At 53.8% G+C, this 19,384-nt stretch overlaps 1 protein-coding gene across 2 annotated transcripts in view; it reads right to left on the bottom strand.

Annotated features, from left to right (window-relative positions):
• Window positions 1-1,395: 1,395 nt before the first annotated feature.
• The window catches only part of CAPN5 (calpain 5), a 36,633-nt gene continuing 18,644 nt past the window's right edge, over window positions 1,396-19,384 (bottom strand). For both annotated transcript variants that reach the window (XM_068988989.1, XM_068988990.1), the window contains 10 exons: window positions 13,547-13,755; window positions 10,275-10,467; window positions 9,273-9,466; window positions 8,529-8,606; window positions 6,905-7,100; window positions 6,117-6,239; window positions 4,767-4,963; window positions 3,541-3,656; window positions 2,906-3,042; window positions 1,396-1,624 (listed from right to left, as the gene is read on the bottom strand). In XM_068988989.1, the coding sequence (XP_068845090.1) occupies window positions 1,442-1,624; window positions 2,906-3,042; window positions 3,541-3,656; window positions 4,767-4,963; window positions 6,117-6,239; window positions 6,905-7,100; window positions 8,529-8,606; window positions 9,273-9,466; window positions 10,275-10,467; window positions 13,547-13,755 (1,626 nt within the window). In that variant the 3' untranslated portion in view covers window positions 1,396-1,441. The remainder of the gene's footprint in view (window positions 1,625-2,905; window positions 3,043-3,540; window positions 3,657-4,766; window positions 4,964-6,116; window positions 6,240-6,904; window positions 7,101-8,528; window positions 8,607-9,272; window positions 9,467-10,274; window positions 10,468-13,546; window positions 13,756-19,384) is intronic.

Raw genomic sequence — 19,384 nt, 5'->3', positions numbered from 1 at the left:
GCCACAGGAACTCCCCATCTTGAATCAACTGGACTTTTTCATTTATATCACCTGGTCTGGAGCCCAAAAAGAACACAGAAGAGACCCAAAACTGGCCACAGCCCTAACACTCTAAGAACACAGCTGACGCCGGTTGGCAAAACATCCCAGTACAAACCCCTGTCTTCTTCATCCACCTCCAGACCTCCTCTGAGAAGGTATGACCTCGCCCACGTCCCTCCCTAAGCAGATCAAAATAAAATCAGAGGATCACAGGAAGTGGAGTTTAAGAAGAAAAAAGGGGTCAGGCTTTCAGTTTTCCTTTAAAAACCCCTGGTTAAAATTGAGAGTTAAAACGGAAAGAATATAAAACATTGAGGACTAAAAGGAGCATTTTGGTCCAGGCAGCAAGAGGGTTATGGCTCCTCAGCCGCGTTTTTGGGGGGAATGCTGGCGGAGGTGCCTCTGGTCAGGAAGTGGATTTACCATCTCCTGCCAAGCGTGATGGGTGACCTGAGCCCTGCAGGATGGAGACCACCACCCCAGAGCCTCTGCCCCGAGGAAAAGCCCAGGTCTTGCAGCAGAGTGTGCCCTGGGAACATGTGCCCCACGCCCCCTCCACCTGCTGGCCCACTACACCAGACACACTCCTTCCCACATCAGGGCGGTGGGGGCAGGACACCCTTCCTCGACACCACGGCCACCGCCTCTCCAGGGACCCTAAGCCAGAGGCTGGGAAGGAGATGGAACCTAGGAGAAGGCGACGGCAGCCCCCCCGGGCATCTGCCTCCGAGAGGACCTGAGAGCGGGCGGACAGGCCCAGGACGGCCTCCAGGCCTCGCGGGGCTGTGGGGAGGGCCTGGCTCCGTCCAGGGCCGCACGGACGCTGTTTACTTATTTGGCAAATCCCCTTTGAATGAATGAACGACAGGCAGGTGCGTGGGTAGGACTGGAGATCAGACAGATGTCACCTGCACACTTCTCCAATTCCAGCCTGAGCAGGAACCCAAGAGCCAAGCAGCCTTTCATGGTGGCTAGAAGGTGACAGAGACAGCAAGTCTGGGACACAGGGGCAGGCCCTGGGGACACGTGGGACAAGGGTGGGCCTGTGGGGATGTGGCAGTTCGTGTGTAAACAAGTGACATCTTGGCACTCCGTTGGCAGACAGCAGGGCCTTGGGAAAAGGTTTTCAATGGACAGAGTCCCTTAGCCATGGTGGCAGTTGGGGTAGGGGGCGCTATTTTAAGTCTCAGGCAAGAAGACTCCTCCATGAGAAGGGAATGCTTTGGGGTCCTTGGGACACTAAGGCCCAGAGAGGGGCAGAGACCTCCCAAGGTCACACAGCAGGTCAGTGCAAAGGTGGGAAAAGGACCCCGGTGTCCTGCTCCCAGGCTGGTCCCTGGCCAGGTTGGGGACATGCAGAAGGTGATGAGAGCTGCAGGTGCAGGTAGGTTTTCGGGTATCAGACGGCCGTGAGGGAGGCACTGCTGAGCACGCGCACGGCAACGGTGCCCGGCAGGTCGCTGGGCTGCCGGCTGTTGCGGTCCCGGAGGTGGAGGGTGTGCAGGGCCTGGAGGTCGTCCGCGTTGGCTTTCAGGTGCACCTGGCCCAGGAACTCGTCTTTCAAGACTCGGTGGTTCCAGATCTGGAAAGAGACAGAGGATGGTGCAGGGTCATCGCTGAGGAGAGGAGTATGAGTCTGTGTGGGTGCAGCAACAGCGGCAGAGCCTTGAGTCTCCTTCCTGCAGCGCAAGATGGGCCAAGGAAAAGGAGGCCTGCACTGCCTCTGCCTCACCAGGGACCCTGGGCAGGGCTGCGCCCCTTCCGGAGCCTCTGGCTTCCTCCCATCCATCAAAGCTCCCTTCCATGTATAAAGTCTGTCACTATTAGCTCTGCTGATGACCTTGGGTGACCTTGGACAAATGATACACCCCCTGCTCTGGTTTCCCCATCTTTAGTATGAAGGTTGGATCAGTGGCCCCTACGGGTCCTTTCAACCCCAACATCTATGGGTCTGTGATTAGATCCAGTGGGACCCAGTGCAGTAGCTTCCCCAGGGTCCCCAGGCATTTGTGTACAGCTGGTTTCTCACCCAGAGAGATGCTGGCCTGGGTCTTGGGGACAGGGCTTCCTGTCAATGAGCTCAGAATCATGGCCACCTTGGCCTGAGAGGGTAAGGAAGCACACGTCCAGAACCCTGGCTTTCTTTTTTTATTTTTTAATTTTGTCATTTACTTATTTTTGGTTGTGCTGGGTCTTCATTGCTGCACGGGTTTTTCTCTAGCTGCAGCGAGCGGGGACTACTCTCTAGTTATGCCGTGCAGGCTTCTCTTTGCAGTGCCTTCTCTTGTTGTGGAACACAGGCTCTAGGGTGCTCAGGTTTCCGCAAGTCTCAGCCCCCAGGCTCTAGAGCACAGGCTCAGCAGTTGCGGCACACAGGCTTAGTTGCTCCACAGCATGTGGGATCTTCCTGGACCAGAGACTGAACCTGTCTCCTGCTTTGGCAAGCAGATTCTTTACCACTGGACCACCAGGAAGCCCCAAGACGCTGGCTTTCTGATCCTCTGCTCTCAGGCAACAGCCACCCCCTCCATCTGCCACCTGGGGAATTTAAGGAACAACTCCCAAGGCTTTGGGGCAAGGTGGGCAGAGATGACCACTGTCTGTGGCTGGGAGACTGACCCTGCTGTGTCCCACAATCACTCCAGCTTATCCACCCCATTCACCCAGCCCACGGAGGGGACTCCAGGGCTCCAGGAGGGACAGGCAGGAGAATTCTCAAGGCCACACCAGGTCAGGCACAGAGCAGGAACAAGAACCCAGCGTTCCTGGGTCCCTGTGGTCCCTGCCACACTGAGCTCAGCCATTCTGAGCGGGGAAACATGAGGCCAGGAGCCCAGGAGGGACACCAGACAGGATGGCTCACCTGCACAGTGATGGGCTGGCTTGGCTTCTTGCGGTAGAAGACGCCTTTCACATCATACTCAGGTGTCGAGGTGCCCTTCTGCACGGCCGAGCGGACTTTGTCCCCCTCACACTTGATGATCACGTAAGAGTTAGCCCCTGTAAGAGGGAGTGGGCAATGGGGTGAGGGTAGGGGCTGGGGCAGGGCCCGGATGAGACAGAACTCTGGAATCAGAAGCCTGGGCTCATATTTTCAGAAGGGAGACCAGAGCCTGGCCAACTCCCTAACTTCCAGAGATAAGAAGGGGTACACTGGTTATCTCTGGCCTCCATACCTTTACCAAGACTGTTCCCCCTTCCCAGAGCACCAGGTTTCATACCTTAACATCTCCACGACCTGTAGAAAGGCCACTTCCTCTAGGAAGCCTTCCCTGAACCCTCCCTCCCAGCTGCCTGATCCTACATCTGACTGCCCCGCACACTGAAGACTGCCCACGGGCAGGTGGCAGAGCCTGCTCCGCTCAATGTGCCCAGCTTCATCCCAAGGCTGGGCCCAAAGTGGATGTCAGGAAAGCTTTCTCATTCAGTAAGAGCAGGAGAGCTATGGAGGTTGTCTGTGGCTGGGGAACAAGGGCTGGGGGCTTTCTGCAAGCTCACCTGTCGGGGAGTCTTTGAGACCTGCGGCCCCCAAGACGTGTACCTGGGTCACCTGCTGGGGATAGCCACACAGGGAGCTCCAGCAGGTGCGGGGAGGCTCGTCCAGGCGCAGCTCCCTGGTGTGGAGCAGAGAAGAGGTGGGAGGTGATGGAGAGGAACCAGGAAGGCAGAAAGTCAGGGGATTCGAGAGGGCGAGGCAAGGGCAGGAGCAGTGCTGAGTCCACGCAATGCTGGACTCAGGCAAACAAACCCCTGTCAGCTTCCTGCGGCTGCATCCTGACCCAGGGGTATCCCCTCCTCCCCCAGGGAAAAGCAGTGTGCTATGCGTTACACAGTGCCAAGCACTCCGCTGGGATGGAGCAGGTATTGTTTCTAATCCTCACAAAGCCCTGAGAGCTAGGTAACTATTAGGCCCATTTTACACACTAGGAAGCATCAGGCTCACTGGGCTTCCCTGGTGAATCAGATGGTAAATAATCTGGCTGCAAATACAGGAGATTGGGATTTGACCCCTGGACTGGGAAGATCTCCTGGAGAAAGGAATGACTACACACTCTAATAATATTCTTGCCTGGAAAAGTCCCATGGACAGAGAAGCCTGGCAGGCTACAGTCCACGGGGTCTCACAGAGTCAGACACAACTGAGTGACTAACATTTACTTACTTAGGCTCACTGGGGAAAAGGGCTTGCCCACACAGCACAGACTGGCCGGACCGAGGTCCACTCATTCCACAGGCTGCCTCCCCAGTCTGGGATGTGGGACTCTGGGCTGCCTACTAGGTGCGAGGGCAGTGCGGGGACGCACAGGGATGCACCGAGGCAAGCTTAGGGGTGGTTTCAGGGTCTACCTAGTAGGACTCTTCCACTAGCTGCATGACCTTAGAAACCCACCCCCAACCTCAATCCCCCATTCTGATCTGTAAAATGGAGGGGTCAGACCTCCCACCCAGGGTTCAGGAAAAGCAAACAACATGAGTGAAAGCTTCTTTGTAAACTGTGAAGAGCTGTGCACACGTGAGCAGCTGTTCCTTCACGTGGATGAGAGAGGCTGGGATAGGGAGGAGAGAAAGGCAAAAGAGATGGGTGCTGAGGTCAGCCCAGGGAGGCTGGAGGCCCAGGCTTCATGCCTGGGACGACACTGAACATGTCTGGGCTGCATATGGTGGGTCAGCCTGGAGTGGCCCTGGGCCTGGCCAACCCTGGCCCCCGGCTGGCCCCCACGCACCGGCAGTTGGAGGGCACGTCAGTGAAGACTCGGAGCAGGAACTCGCCAGTGTGGCCTGGCTCGAAGGTGGTGGGGATGATGACGTAGCGGCCCTCGGGCTGCTCCGTGCGCAGGAAGACGCTGCGGGAGTTGATGTAGATGGAGCTGGCGGCCCGGTGCTGCAGGCTGTGCATACGGTACTGGCGGTTCTCCTCCACCTGCCAGGGGTGGAAGCACTAAGTCTCAAAGAGCCCCCCTCTCATCCCACCCTGCATCTCTCATCTCCGCCCCCCTTGATGACCAGAATAGGCAAAATCTACAGTCAGAAGTAGACCAGCCTCTGCCTAGGGCTGGGGGGCCGGTGGGGGGGCCAGGTGGATAACACTGGGTAATGTCGACTAAAGGGCCTGAGGTTTTTTTTGCAGGTGATGAAAGTGTCTTAAAGTTGATTGTGGTGATGGCTGCCCAACTTTATGAATACACTTTAAATAAGTGAATCATGTGGTCTGTGAATTATATCTCATGAAGCTGTTGGGGTGGGAGGCAGTGGCAATGGGAATCCCCCTGGTGACAATGTCCGTGGGGTTTCTGGCATCATAACAGAACCAAGTAGCACTGTCTGTCTAGGTCACAGCATGTGTCCAGAAATGACATCACCAGCTTATAGGATATGCTAGACCATTTCATTCCTGGAATAAGCACCATGATAAGCTACAGTCACATCAGCAAAGGTCATGCCACGTCAAAGTCACAATATTAGCACACAGGGAGTGTCCCAACACACTGACATGTCATAATACGACCCAGCATACCAAAGGCCAGGGCCTCAACTCAGGCCATGGATTTAACAGGTACACATAATTTCACTGGGTTCTTGGTGTCTGGCAGGCCCACACTGTCCGTCTATGCTGAGTGTCATCACACACGGGGCATCACAACATGTGGAAGGTCTCGGGGCCCGGGCCAGGGAGAGGTCGGTGGGAACCCTACCTGGCTCTGCCCAGGATGCCTCCTCCCAGTGCCCAGCAAGGCCTCCGACTCAGAGGGCCCAGAGCCCTGAGGGAAGGAGCAATGTGGGGCCTCCCAGAGCCTAGCCCCAGCTGCCAGCAATCCTCCCCTTTCCTGTCCAGACAGCCTGTGGTTCTGGGGCAGGAAGAGGTCAGGCTGCAAGTTCCCATGGGGCCAATGCAAGGCAGGCTGGGCATCTGTGGGGACCGAGACAGGACCCGTGTCACAGCATACCCAGGGCATCAGCCAACGTGTCCAGGGTGACACGGTGAGGTCAGAGGCCAAAGTGTTCCAGAAAGTTCTCCCCCAGGCCCAGGTAGCTCAGACTCTCCTCACCCAAAGCAGGGGTGCAGCTGGCCTCACCTTGTAGATGTCGAAGCCAATGGCCAGATTTTCACCCTTGCCATCCCGGCGGGTGGACTGTTTTGGCCGCTGCTGGATGCAAATCAGCACTTCATCTTCTGGCTTTTTGACATCAAAGATGTACTGTGGGTGGGGCAGAGAAAGAAGGACATGTAGTGAGACCTTACCCAGGAAGATGGGCTAGCTGGCTCCAGAAGCTGTGTGTGCTTGGGCGAGTCACATCACCTCTCTGAGCCTCAGTCCCTCATCTGTGAGACGGGCTGACAATGCCCAACCCTGCATGCGGGGTGGGAGGACTTGGGGAAATGATGGATGCTCAGCGTCAAGACTTTAAGACTTCATTGAGCAGTTGGTGCTCAACGAAGGCACACCAGGAGTGAGGACTAGGTGGGTTCCAGGGTCATGACCAGGGGGGCTGCAGAGGAGGGTCCCTGTGGGGAGTCAGCCTGGCTGAGTTCCCCCGGAAGGAGCAGCACTGTGTGTGGAAACGAGGGATCTGAGCCTGAGCTCAGCCTCTAAGTAAAATGTCCCTGTAGCTCTTGTCAGGACACTCATTAGTCCTCCGGGCCTGTTTCCTCGTCTTGACCATATGCAGGTCAGATCATGAGGTTGGGGGTGACAGGACCACCCAGACATGCCCATCCAACCCCACTGTACAAACGGATGTGCTGAGATCCACAGAGGGACAGGGATGTACCCAGGGTCACACAGGAGGCCATGGCAGGACTTTGGCGGGGGCCCCACAGCTGCTCGAGGGGCAGTGGGTGGGGGTCCCCAGGGAGGCCCACCTGCGGGTTCTGGAAGAAGGTGTCCTTGTGGTTGATGCAGCCCCCACTTCGGTTCTGCAGTGGGTCCTCGTGCCGCGTCCAGGCGCCACGCAGCCGGGCCTCCTCCCACGTCTTGTGGATGCTCAGGTAAGATGTGTTGATCAGACGGCACTTGATGATATCCGTGAAGTAGCGGCACAAGTCCTCAAAGGTCATCCTGGGTGTGGCAAGGGGCTGAGCCGGCCGGGCCCCTCCCCGCCAGCTACCCACCCGCCCCACACCCTCTGGACCATGGCCCACACAGCAAGCGCAGATGTGGCTTCACAGGGACCCTTCACGTCTCCTGTGGCCTCAGTCTCCTGCTTTGTAAAATGGGCATCAATCTAACAGCAGCTGCCTACTTCACAGAGTTTGCACAGGAACTAAGCGATGCAATAAAAACATGTAGTACAACTTCTGGCAGAAAGGAGTTGGCCAAGGCTGGCTGTTACAATCATTACTAATACGAATGACTGATATGTACAGCCCTCTACGGTTTCTAAAGCATATTTCCATCCATTATAGTCCACAGCTAGTGGTATGAACCCTTGCCAGGTGAGCTGCAGTGACCAGGATGCTGCCACCCCTCCAGGAGCCTGGGTGGGAGGAGGGGAAGGGCCCACCCCCCTTCAAGTGTGCACATACTTGAGAATATGCACATATATGCATCAAGGGTGAAGATATATAAGAAAGGCCTTATGAAAAATTCTTTCCATTCCCAATGAGGGTTTTCTACTGCTGTTTTAATTCAACTGGCCCCTGAGCCAGACTGGGCGAAGTGGATCTCGTCCACAGGAGCCCAGACCAGAGGACCTAGCGGGGCCCCCTGCAGCAGCTCTCCTGACACCTGCAAGAGGGGACCTCACTAGGGTGCCAGGATCACTGCCATCTACCTCTGGGTCTGCCTGGAGCCCTCATAGCATCTCCCACACACAGGGTACCCTGTACCCCTCCAGGAAGTGGCTCTATCTCCAAATAAAGTGTCCTGCTGAAGACAGACACTGAGCCTAGAATACAGCCAGGGCTAAACGTAGAATTAATGAATGCAACGGTGAATGAATACAGGAATCATGAATATGCTCTTTAACCCAGGCTGTTATGATCTTCCCAGCCCACCTGCCTTGCCTTCCTGAACTCACTCTCCCCAAACCCAAGCATCCTCTGTTGCCTCTGGGCTGGGTCTCCACAAGGCTCCTTTGCACCCTGAGTCTTAGCTCCTCTGTGAGGCCTCTCCTCTTCCTACCTGCTCTTGGCATCAGGCAGCCATGTGCCCTACGTCCTCTGGTCAATTGCCCACTAGTACCTGGTCCAGGACCCTGGTCTACTTGCTGAGGGCTCCACCTGGGTACCAGAGCAGCCCAGGGTCCCCTGAGGTGGGAAGCGGGGAACTATGGGGACAAAATGGTCCATTCTGCCCAATTCACTTCACAGAGGCAGAAACAGGCCCACAGAGATGCCGTGACATGTCCAAGGTCACACAACAAGTTAACCATGAGGCGTTGGCTAGAGCCCTGACTCCTGCCATCCTGTCCAGTGCTCCCTGCCTGGCACACAGGAGGGTCCCCTCTCAACCCTGGACACCTACCCTGGGCAAGGGCACACTCACCAGAACTCGCCGTCATCCTGCACGGTCACACCCAACTTCTCCCGCTCACTCTTGCTCACCTTCTGCCACTCCTCTGAGCTGGGATGTGAGCACAGGGAGGCAAGAGGGGAGAGGATCAGAGGAGGAACCCCAGCAGAGCCACCTTGGCAAGGGACAGGAGGCATGAGGGATGGCTCAGCAATGCTTCCATCAGTGTGGATGGTCGGGGGCACAGGGCCATGCCCAGTCCCTCTCCAAGAAGCCTTCTCTGCCCACTCTTGCAGGTAACTGTGGGCTGCCAGGACCTGGGGGGTCTGGGAGCCAAGCTTCAGGCTCAGGGAGAAGGGGGAGCTGACTCTCAATGAAGGGAGCTCCTTCAGTGGGGGTCTGGGCTCCACTCCTCTCCTGGCCTCACCAGGGCCATGAGCCAAGCACAGGGCAGTCACTCCCATTCCCGCCCCTGGTGGCCTCCCTTCCTGCTTTCCTCACTCTTGCACCAGAGGGGTCTCTACATCCCCTAAGGAATCAGCTCCTCCCCACCTGCAGACCTCCACCCACACTGAATCCACCCCCAGCCCCCTCCAAAGACAGTCTTCTCCTAATGTCATCTTCCCCCACATCCTTCAAGGCCCCAGCCCTGGCGCCACCTCCTCCAGGAGGCCCACCCTGGCCTTGCCCAAGCCCCCGGCCCTCGGCCCACCCACCTGGGGCCTGCCCTGTGCGTCCCCTCCCACCGCCCCACCCACTCCCCGCCCCGGGCCTCACGTGTCACTCCAGGGCCCGTTCCACTCCCGCTCGCCCCAGGGGTTGCGCAGGCGGATCATGTCCAGCTTCTCCGACTTGAAGAAGGCCAGCAGGCCGTGGCCCAGGCGCACCTTGCGCACATCCGTGATGGCGTACGCGTGGCCCTTCACCAGGCCACACGCCAGCCGGGCCTCCATGTCTGCCGCTGTCACTGCCTGTGGGACACAGCAGCTCAGAGGCGGGGCCTGTCGGGCTCCAGCGGGAGCAGGGGGCACACCGCCCCCTACAGGACGGGGCGGGAATGGCAGCGCCGACGACCTTCCTCTGCGGTTAGGGACTGACCTGGCATTCACAGCCCTTTACAAAGCCTGGGACCTGCAGTGGGATAGGCCCACAGCTGTGCTGGAGTCCACTAGCACTGATGCAATTCTGCAACCTGGCTGTTAAAACATTAGCTCGACATCAGCCATGGTGGGAGTATTTACACCACAGAAGTCAGCCAATCAGGGCTTTTTAATTTTCCAGATAGTCGTTTTATCAATACACCGCTTGGTCGGCCAAACATGGGTTCAAATTCTGCTTGAGACCCCGCTTTCCCACCCAAAATACGAGCAGTCAGTGAAATAAGACGATCCTCTCGCAGCTCCCGGGCCTGTGCCAGCAGGCGGAAAGGGCTCCCTCCCCTCTTCCAGCCGCCTCATGGCTTGATTGTTTCAAAGCTTGGCTGAGGGACCCTCGAGTGTATAGACACCCATCTCTCCAATACGAGAGGGCCAGAATGGGGTGCTGGTTGAACAGTGTGGACAAGGCCTTAGGGCAGGGGGGACCTGAGGCTTGTGCTGTCCAGCCCTGGGGAGGGGCTGCACCCTCTAACTGCTCCCCTCCTCCCATGAGGCTGAGGGTCTGATTTATAAGCCAGCCTGGGTAGGGGTTCTGCCTGGGAAGCCATAGTCACCCCCAACCCCAATCAGGTCGATGAAGGGTTGTGGGGGTATCCTCTGGGGCTTGTTTCTGTGTGCTCACCTTGATGGAGGCACTGATGAGGCCTCCCCGGCTGTGCACTTTCAGCACACGCTCAAAGAGCTGGTTCCTCTTGGCCTCGTCATTGGCAAAGTCACCCTCAGTCAAGTCAATGGGCTCAGAAACCCCACCTGTGAAGTCCACCAACGCATCCGCCGTGTTGCCTCCATCCAGGGCCTGGTAACAGCCTGCCAGCCTGGAAGAAATGTGGAAAGAACTCCTAGCTCACATTCCCCAGCCTTATAGGGGAGATTTCTGAGACTCAGAGAGGTCAAGAGAACCACTAAGATCACACAGCAGGTCACAACAGAGCCAATACCAAAACTCAGGTCTCCAGCTCTGAGGCCAACATCCATCCCATGAACCATACCATTTTGTCACTCAAATTCCCCTTTGCCTTCACAGCCTCATCTTCAAAAACAGGCTGTCTAGAAATCCAGCAATTCTTTTCAAAATTGTTAAAAGTTCATATGTCTTTTTACATATCATTTCTGGATGACTAACATTATTAATAACAATGTAAAACTGGAAATCATCTAAATGTCTAACAACATTGGGAATTGATTTTAAAAACTAATGCTGCATCTCAACTCTGGAACATTAAGCAGCCATTAAGCAAAATGCTAAAGGAATTCTTACTGCAGGGAAAATGCTAGTGCTTTCTTGTAACATTCAAAAAAACAATACAGTCATATTCCAATTATGTCTAAAACGTATACAATAATTCATTTCAAAAAGATTAAGCATCTACTCCAGGTGGCACAGTGGAAAGAAACTGTCTGCCAATATATGAGATGCAAGTTCTATCCCCGGAGTCAAGAAGATCTCCTGGAGTAGGAAATGGCAACCCACTCCGGTATCTTGGCCTGGAGAATGGACAGAGGAGCCTGGCGAGCTACTGTCCCTGGGGTTGCAAAGAGCTGGACACGACTGAGCAACTGAGCACAATACCACATGGGCAACATGTCAGATGCTAGAGACACACCTGTGGCTCCTTTAGGGTCAAGGTCTTAAAGGCAGAATACTGAATGTGAATGTGAGAAGCAAAATGGGATATATGGCAAAACGTCCTTCCATATACCCACAGAACACCAGCAGAGGTTTTGCAAAGTAACCAACAAACCAAAGAGGCATCAAAGATTTTAGATGAGCTGCCAGTGGTGGAGGAGGGGGTGGGGAGAGGGAAGGGAGGAAATGGAGACATGCAGAGGGGGTGGGCCTTGAGGGGATGATGTCATGCTGTCCCGAGCAGAGGAGCTGCCTCATTTGTTAATCCAGATGGCCCAGAACTGGGAAGGGGAGAGCAGCGGCCTAGGAGACCATGTAGGAATATGGGAGAGTTTTATTATCCCCTGCATGGCTTTCTATATTTTTTGGATTTGCTGTAACAGATACATATTCATTTTATAATTTAAAAAGTAAACAAACTTTAAAAAGAAAACAAGCATAAATTGTACAGCCCTCTGTGGAAAACAAGTTGGCCGTTACTCAAAAGTGTAAACACAGGGACTTTCCTGGTGGTCCAGTGGGTAAGACTCCAGCTCCCAATGCGGGGGGCATGGGTTCAACCCCTGGTCAGGGAACTAAGAGCCTGCATGCTGCATGGCACAACCAAAATTAATGAACAAATAAATAAAAATACTCTGCAAATTTTTTTTTAATGTAAACACAGAACTACAATATGACTCAGGAATTCACGTCTAGATACTGGATTGGCCAAAAAGATCATTCAGGTTTTTCTATAACATCTTACTGAAAAAACCCAAATGAGCTTTTTGGCCAACCCAATACACATTACATAGACCTGAAAGCAAACACTCGAACAGATATTTGCACACCAGTGTTCACAGCAACACTATTCATAATACTAAGCATGTGGAGACAACTCAAGTGTCTATCAACAAACAGATAAACAAAACATAGCACACACATACGACAGAATACTGCTCAGCCATAGAGAGGAGCAGAGTTTAGATATATGCTACAACACAGATGGACCCAGAAAACATTATGCTAATTGAAATAAGGCAGACACAGGAGGACAAGTATTCCACTTATATGAGCTACCTGGAATAGGAAAATTCATTGAGAAAAAAAGCAGAATGGAGGTTCCCAAGGTTGGGAGAAGGGATAAAAAGGGAGTTATTGTGTAGTGGGTAACAGAGTTTATGTTGAGGATGATGAAAAACCATCACCGTCTATACTGGCTACAGACAGTGATGATGGGTACAAAGCATTGTGACTAACTGATGCCACTGAACTGTACATTTATACATGGTCAAAATGATAAATATTCTATTTTGGAAAATTTTTTTAAATAATAAAATCTTTTTAAAAAATAATAAAACTTTTATTTAAAAAAAAAAGAGCAAGCTTACCAAGTCACTGAGTGAGTCTCCCAGAATGGGAGGAGAGGAGCTTGCACCTAGGAACCTGGTGACCACCAGGGGGCGGGTTTGCTTTCTTAAGATTAAAAATGGAAGCTTCCTTAATGGGTTTGTTTTTGATGATGGAGTTTTTGTTTTTTCCCTTTACATTTACACACACACTGTGTGTGTCCCAGGAGAGGGACAAATGCATCTGGAAGGAGGAACCAGGGAGAGGCTCCTGGTTCCAGAGCCAGCAACTGGTCTCTGACTCTGCTGCCCATACTGCCCCAGGCCTGCACCTGTCCTGCAGGGCCTGGGCAGGTCACTCCGCCCCAAAGCCTTCCACAGCTCAGCAAACCTTTGCTCAAGCCCATGCTGGCAACACAGGGCCTGGGACAGAGCAGAAGGAGGGTTCAGCAAAGCTCAAATGGCTGGACAGTCTGGTAGACAGACCGATGGGTGGAGGAAGGGGGGGCCCAGGGAGCAGGGGTTTGGCCCAACCTCCTCGACCAGCCTGGCTTGGAGACAGCACAGCCCCAACAAGGCCTCCAAGGAGGACTTGGCAACTCGGATCTTTGGAAACGAACCGTCGACCGAAATGGAGCTGCTGGCTCTGCCCCCCACTACCTGCAGGACACCTGCCTGGGCCTCCGTCTTCCCAGGTAGAAGCAAGTAACTATATGAGGACCTAACACGAGGTGCCCAGGGGCCCTTCAGTCCAGGCCTCCACCACACCTGGCGAAGGTTCAGCTGGCTGTGCTCTGGGTACCGGGCTCTGAACTTGCTGTGTCTGCACCTGCCCCTCACCTCTGTGTGTGTGTGTGGCTGCAGCGAGATGAAGACCCCCAGAGCCCAAGAACAGCGCCACCCCAGCCTGGCTGCCCACCCACCCCCACTGGCACCTACTTGGCGTAGGCCTTCTCCACCAGGGCACACCAGAACTCATTGCGGGAGCTGGAGTGGCAGTAGATGAGCTGGTTGTTGACCGTGGGCAGCCGGTCATCGATGACCACATCCACCCACTCCCCGAAGCGCCAGAAGTGGAAGTGGAAGATGCCCGCATAGGCGTTGGGCTTCTCGGGGTCCCACTCCTGCTCCTTCCAGTCTGGGATGACCTGGATCGGGAGAGAGGCATGATGGGGACACAGTGAGGGTCAGAGCCAGCTTCCTGAGGAAATGGGAATCAAATGGAAAGGAATACTGGGTTCACTCCCCATGGCTGCCATGAGCCAATGCCGAGTCCTTCTTATCTCCGGGCCTCTGTGTCCCCACCCTTGCAGGGGCTGGAGGCTCCCTAAGATTCTATGAGCTTCCCCCTCCCTCCCATCTGCATCCTCCCCTCAGAAATATAGCACATTCATCTCAGTCCTGCCTGGTCAGTGGTACCACCAGAAACTCCCTCCTTGCATCCTGCCCGAGCCAGAAGCCGGCAGTCACACCAGCCTCCCCTCTTTCCCTTTCTCCATCCAATCTGAGCACCCACATTCTTTGAAAATGCGTCTCCTCCTCTCCATCCCTCGGCACTGCCCTGGCCCAGTCCTCCATATCCTCACCCTAGGGCAGGGTAACAGCATCAGTAGCCACACCCACCCCTGCACCGCACAGCAGCAGAGAGAGCTGTCTGATCAGGTCACTTCCCTGGAAAATAAGGTCCAAACCCTTCATGTGCTCTGTCCCTACCCCACCTCCCCAGGCTCATTTCTCTGCCCTCATCCACCCCAGTCCCCACCCGCTGTGCCCTGCTCCAGGCTTTGCTTAGAAACTCTGCATCTGCTCTTCCTCCAGCTGACTCTCACTGGTCCTTTAGGGCCTACCCTCCTCCTCCAGGAAGCCCTCCTTGACTCTTCAGACTAGGCCAGCACACCTGTCTATCCATCTCATGGCCCCTGGCACTTCTCCTCTGAGACACTTTCCCCAGTTATAATTACACAAGTGTGTGTTGTTGTGTTCAGAGCTGATACTGTCACTGGAATGTCACCTATCTTAGGCAGAGACACGTCAGTCTTGGTCACTGCTATCCACCCAGCACCTGGTCCAGAGAGGGTCCTTAATAAACGTGGTGAAGTGAAAGTCGCTCAGTCGTGTCTGACTCTTTGCAACACCCTGGACTATACAGTCCATGGAATTCTCCCGGCCAGAATACTGGAGTGGGTAGCCTTTCCCTTCTCCAGGGGATCTTCCCAACTCAGGGACCGAACCCAGGTCTCCTGCATTGCAGGTGGATTCTTTACCAGGTGAGCCACAAGGGAAGCCCAATAAACGCGGTAACTGAATGTCTAAGTCCAAAGGCATTCACTGGGACTCTTAATAATATTATTTATGTAGCATCTTAGAATTCCATAAATAATCCATGGAGTTTACCAAGTCTCTGACCACCACCGAGTATCTCAGTTTAATTCACACTACCACCCCCATGAACAGATTACTATTATAACCATCCTTACTTTACAGATGAGAAAATCAAGGCTCAGAGAGGGGAAGCAACTTGTCTGGGGTCACATAACTAGAAAATACACACATTCCTTGGAGGCAGGCAGACCTGGGTTTGAAGCCAAGATTCAACCCAGGTCTGTCTGTTTCCAAATACTGAGTTATGTCTCAGCGTGCACCACTCTGCACCCAGAGGCATGCTGGCACCAAGGACCCAGGTGATTCAGACATGGTCCCTGCCCTTGGCAGGCTCCCAGTCTGGAAGGAAAGGCAGGCATGCAGGCAAGTGCTGAGGCTGACATGGAGTACATGGTGGGCCATGGAGAAAAGACAGAGGTGGGGCCAATCCTGGAGGACCAGCAGCAGCTTCTGAGCAGCTGTCCTGAGAGCTGACTCCTCCTAAGCAGACGCAGACAAACAGAGGCAACCTGGGGCAGCAGAAAGTGGAAGGCAGGGAAAAACTTCACCCTGCCGAGTCAAGGGGATCTGCTGGCCCTTCTGGACACAGGACGCAGAAGAGCCAAACCCCATCAAGACAATAAGGAGGTTCCTTCTAGAAGAAAATCACTCCCAGGTATGGGGTCAGGAACGCAGGCATCGGGGCTGAGAAACCCGAGATGTATTGGGAGGCTATAAACCCCAAGACACAGACCAGCCTGAACACAGAGATGGAGTCCAAAATCTATTCCCAACCGCCACCCTCGTTAAGGATGCTTTTGTTTACATGCCTCTTACCATCAACAGGGATGTTGGCAAAGAGAAACACTCCCTAGTGGGACACTCGAGACCAAGAAAATGAAAATGCTAAGCACAGTGACAGGTGCCCCAGGCACCAATGGAGCCCTGCCAAGGGCCACAGTGCCCAGAACACTGGGGCTGTCTCCCGAGGGGGGGCAGGAAGTCGCAGGCAGAGGCCACCCACAGACACAGGCAGGATTCACACTCAGGGCTCCGGAGCCTGACACAGCGTCTAGAACCCAGCAGGGACTCGAGACGAGCCGGTCCCTTTGCAGCCACTTCTGCGTCCCTTCTCAATGAAAACTCCCAGGCTGGCCTCTGTCCTGATCCCTGGCACGCTTCCCCACACTTGATTTCAGGACAGAAAAGTGTACCATAAATGGGTCCATGCAGGGGCCCAGAGCAATGGGGAGCCATAAGCTGAGAACACTGGCCTGGCCGCTGCACCCTCCTCCACTCCCCCGCACTCTGAAAGCTCTGGACTGCATGGGATGGGGTTGGGAGAGGTAGGAAGAGGAGCTCTCACAGGAGCTGAGAGGTACCACTGGGGCCACAAGAGGATCATTAGACAAACCCAGGGCTTGACTCTGAACTCTCTGTGACTCAAGAGGCAGCTAATGAGGCTCCAAGGCCTGTGATGTCAGGGATCCCGGTGGGCTTCAATTTCCTCCCCACATCACAACCCTTGACCCCCAGGCCAGTCTTCTCACCCTCCAGCCCCTCCCTCTGCCAGCCAGGGTACCGAATGAGAGGAATGTGAGCTGCCACGGGCACACAAACCAAACACCCACTAGACCAGGGGTTCCTGACTCCCTGACCATGGACCAGTGCCATGGCCTATTGAGAACCGGGCCACACATCAGGAGTGGCAGGCCAGCAAGAGACGTGTCCATCTGTATTGACAAGCCACTCATGAAGGCCTCCCTGATGGCTCAGCAGTAAAGAATCCACCTGCAATGCAGGAGATGCGGGTTCGATCCCTGAGTGGGGAAGATCCCTGGTGGATGAAATGGCAACCTACTCCAGTATTCTTGCTTGGAAGAAAATTTCCATGGACAGAGCAGGCTGGTGGGCTGCAGTCCATGGGGTCGCAAAGTCAGACACGACTCAGTGATTAAGCACGGCAGCATCCACCGCTTGCGTTACCACCTGAGCTCCGCCTCCTGTCAGATCACGGGCGGCATTAGATTCTCAGAGGAGTGAGAACCCTGCTGTAACGAACCTGAATCACTCTGTAACCATCTCCCCTCCACCCCATCCATGGAACAATTGTCTTCCATGAAACAGATCCTGGTGCCGAAAAGATTGGGGATTGCTGCTCTAGATCACATCCGGTCATGCAAAAAATCAAGGAGGCAATCAAAATATTCAGGACCAATCTGAAGAAGCTCCTACTAGCCATAGACGGGCCAAGCTGAGCAGCCGTAAGGACAATGACTGCGATGAGTGAAAACACATCCAATATGTTCAAATTCATGAGATCATGATGATACTAACACAAACAAATAATTAGTCACTAGTAGAGGGTGGCAAGGAATCAACTGATCTTTTTGAAACTGGAAAGTGAAGGGGGAAAACAAAATCCTGACTTTTCTATAAAGTGTTATAAAGTAACCAGTATTAACCAACAGTGTTATAAAGATGAAGGGAGGCCTTTGCTAAGTCGCTTCAGTCGTGTCCGACTCTGTGTGACCTCATAGATGGCAGCCCACCAGGCTCCCCCGTCCCTGGGATTCTCCAGGCAAGAACACTGGAGTGGGTTGCCATTTCCTTCTCCAATGCATGAAACTGAAAAGTGAAAGTGAAGTCACTCAGTCGTGTCGGACTCCTAGCGACCCCATGGACTGCAGCCCACCAGGCTTCTCCGTCCATGGGATTTTCCAGGCAAGAGTACCGGAGGGAGGCCTTTATCTGGTGATGAATCCCAGCTAAGAAAAGAGGAAGAAATTAAGAATATCACCCTCCTACTCTCTTGCAACCACTGACAAATGATGGATTTAGGCAATCATGGCTTCTAACCTCCACTTAGGAATGTGGATGGTTTCCATGTCACAGAAGAGACAACCAGAGATGATGTACCTGCTGAGAGAACTTCACTCACGAAGCAGTTGTGCCAAAAACCTTGTGCCTGAACCTTATCATGCCCCCAGAGGTAAGTCCCACCTCACAGGAAATGCAGAGCACAAACATTAGTCAACACCCTGAAAACAAAGCCTGCAAAATCTAGATGGTTCAAAGCCCCACAGGATAAGTGAGATTTCTTCAGCAAATAAATTGCAAGGAAAAAAAACATGAAAAGATGAAGGAGAACCACCAGACTGAAGTAATGGACCTTTATTTGGATTTGATTCAAACTGTAAAACATCCATGCAACCATTTATGACACAAACTGGAAATCAGAATATTTGCCGGATATTTGATGGTGGTAAGGAATTACTGTAAAATTATTTCAGCTATGTTACAGTGTTATGATTACAGGTTTTTGCTTTGTTTCGAACAAGTCATTATCTTTCAGAGATGCATCCAGAAACATTTACAGAGGAAATGATATGCTGCCTCAGGAGAGAGGGTTGTGGTGGCTCAGACAGTAAAGAATCCGCCTGCAATACAAGAGACCAGGGTTTAATCTGGGTTGGGAAGATTTTGTGGAGCAGGGAATGGCAACCCACTCCAGTCTTCTTGCCTGGAGAATTCCATGGTCAGAGGAGCCTGACGGGCTACAGTCCATGGGGTCACAAAGAATCAGACACAACTGAGCCGCTAATACTCTAGGGGAGAGAGGGCTGCAGAGGAAACAAAGATCAACCATGAGTTAGCAATTGCTGAGACGGAGCGATGGACACAGGGCTCACTAGGCTGCCTCCCTGCTCTAGAGTGTCTACAGCTGAAAAGCTCATCGCCATGGACACCAGGTCCCTGGCCCAGCATTCAAAGCCCTGCAGGCAGCTCTCAGCTTCACCCCTCAACACTGCCTCCCTCAGGCCCCACAGGAATCTATACCCTGGGATGTAGATTCCAGGGTGTAGATTCAGGACACCTCAGCTTGGAACAGGTGGCTCCCTCTACTGGCCACACCCCAGACCCCGTCCCTCAGGGGGCAGCTGACCAGCAGCAGGCAGGGGCCTCCTGACTGACCCCACCTTCCCCTTGGGCGGCCTCAGGCAGCCCCTCCTCCAAGCTCCTTCCCACGTGGCTAGGCCCAACTCCACAGCTGGCTGTCTTCCCAGGAGGAAAATCCGTTTAAGTGCTGGCCGCAGAGAGGCCTTGGCCAGCTGGGGAGTTTGTACGCGCTAGTGGTATGAAGGAAAAATGAAAATGGAGTTGGTTTTCCTAAGAACTCTCTCTAAAATGGGGCTGGGAGGCCACTGAGCAAGTGTGACTTATGCCTGCCTCTGCCCACATGGAATCTGAACTTTGACCACTTCTTGTTTTAACGCAGCCATCCAGAACGTCTGCCCAGTGTTCCAGAAACTCAAGATATTCATTGGATCCTTTACCCTGAAACAGCTCATGACAGTCTAGCCCTTGAGAACAAATACCTCCTTTAACAATCTTACGGCTTTTGCCTGTGCAAGC

Source organism: Capricornis sumatraensis, chromosome 16, assembly GCF_032405125.1.
Source record: "Capricornis sumatraensis isolate serow.1 chromosome 16, serow.2, whole genome shotgun sequence".
Lineage (NCBI taxonomy): Eukaryota > Metazoa > Chordata > Mammalia > Artiodactyla > Bovidae > Capricornis > Capricornis sumatraensis.
Note: the sequence above shows the minus strand (reverse complement) of the source record. Positions and strands in the feature narration are given on the sequence as shown.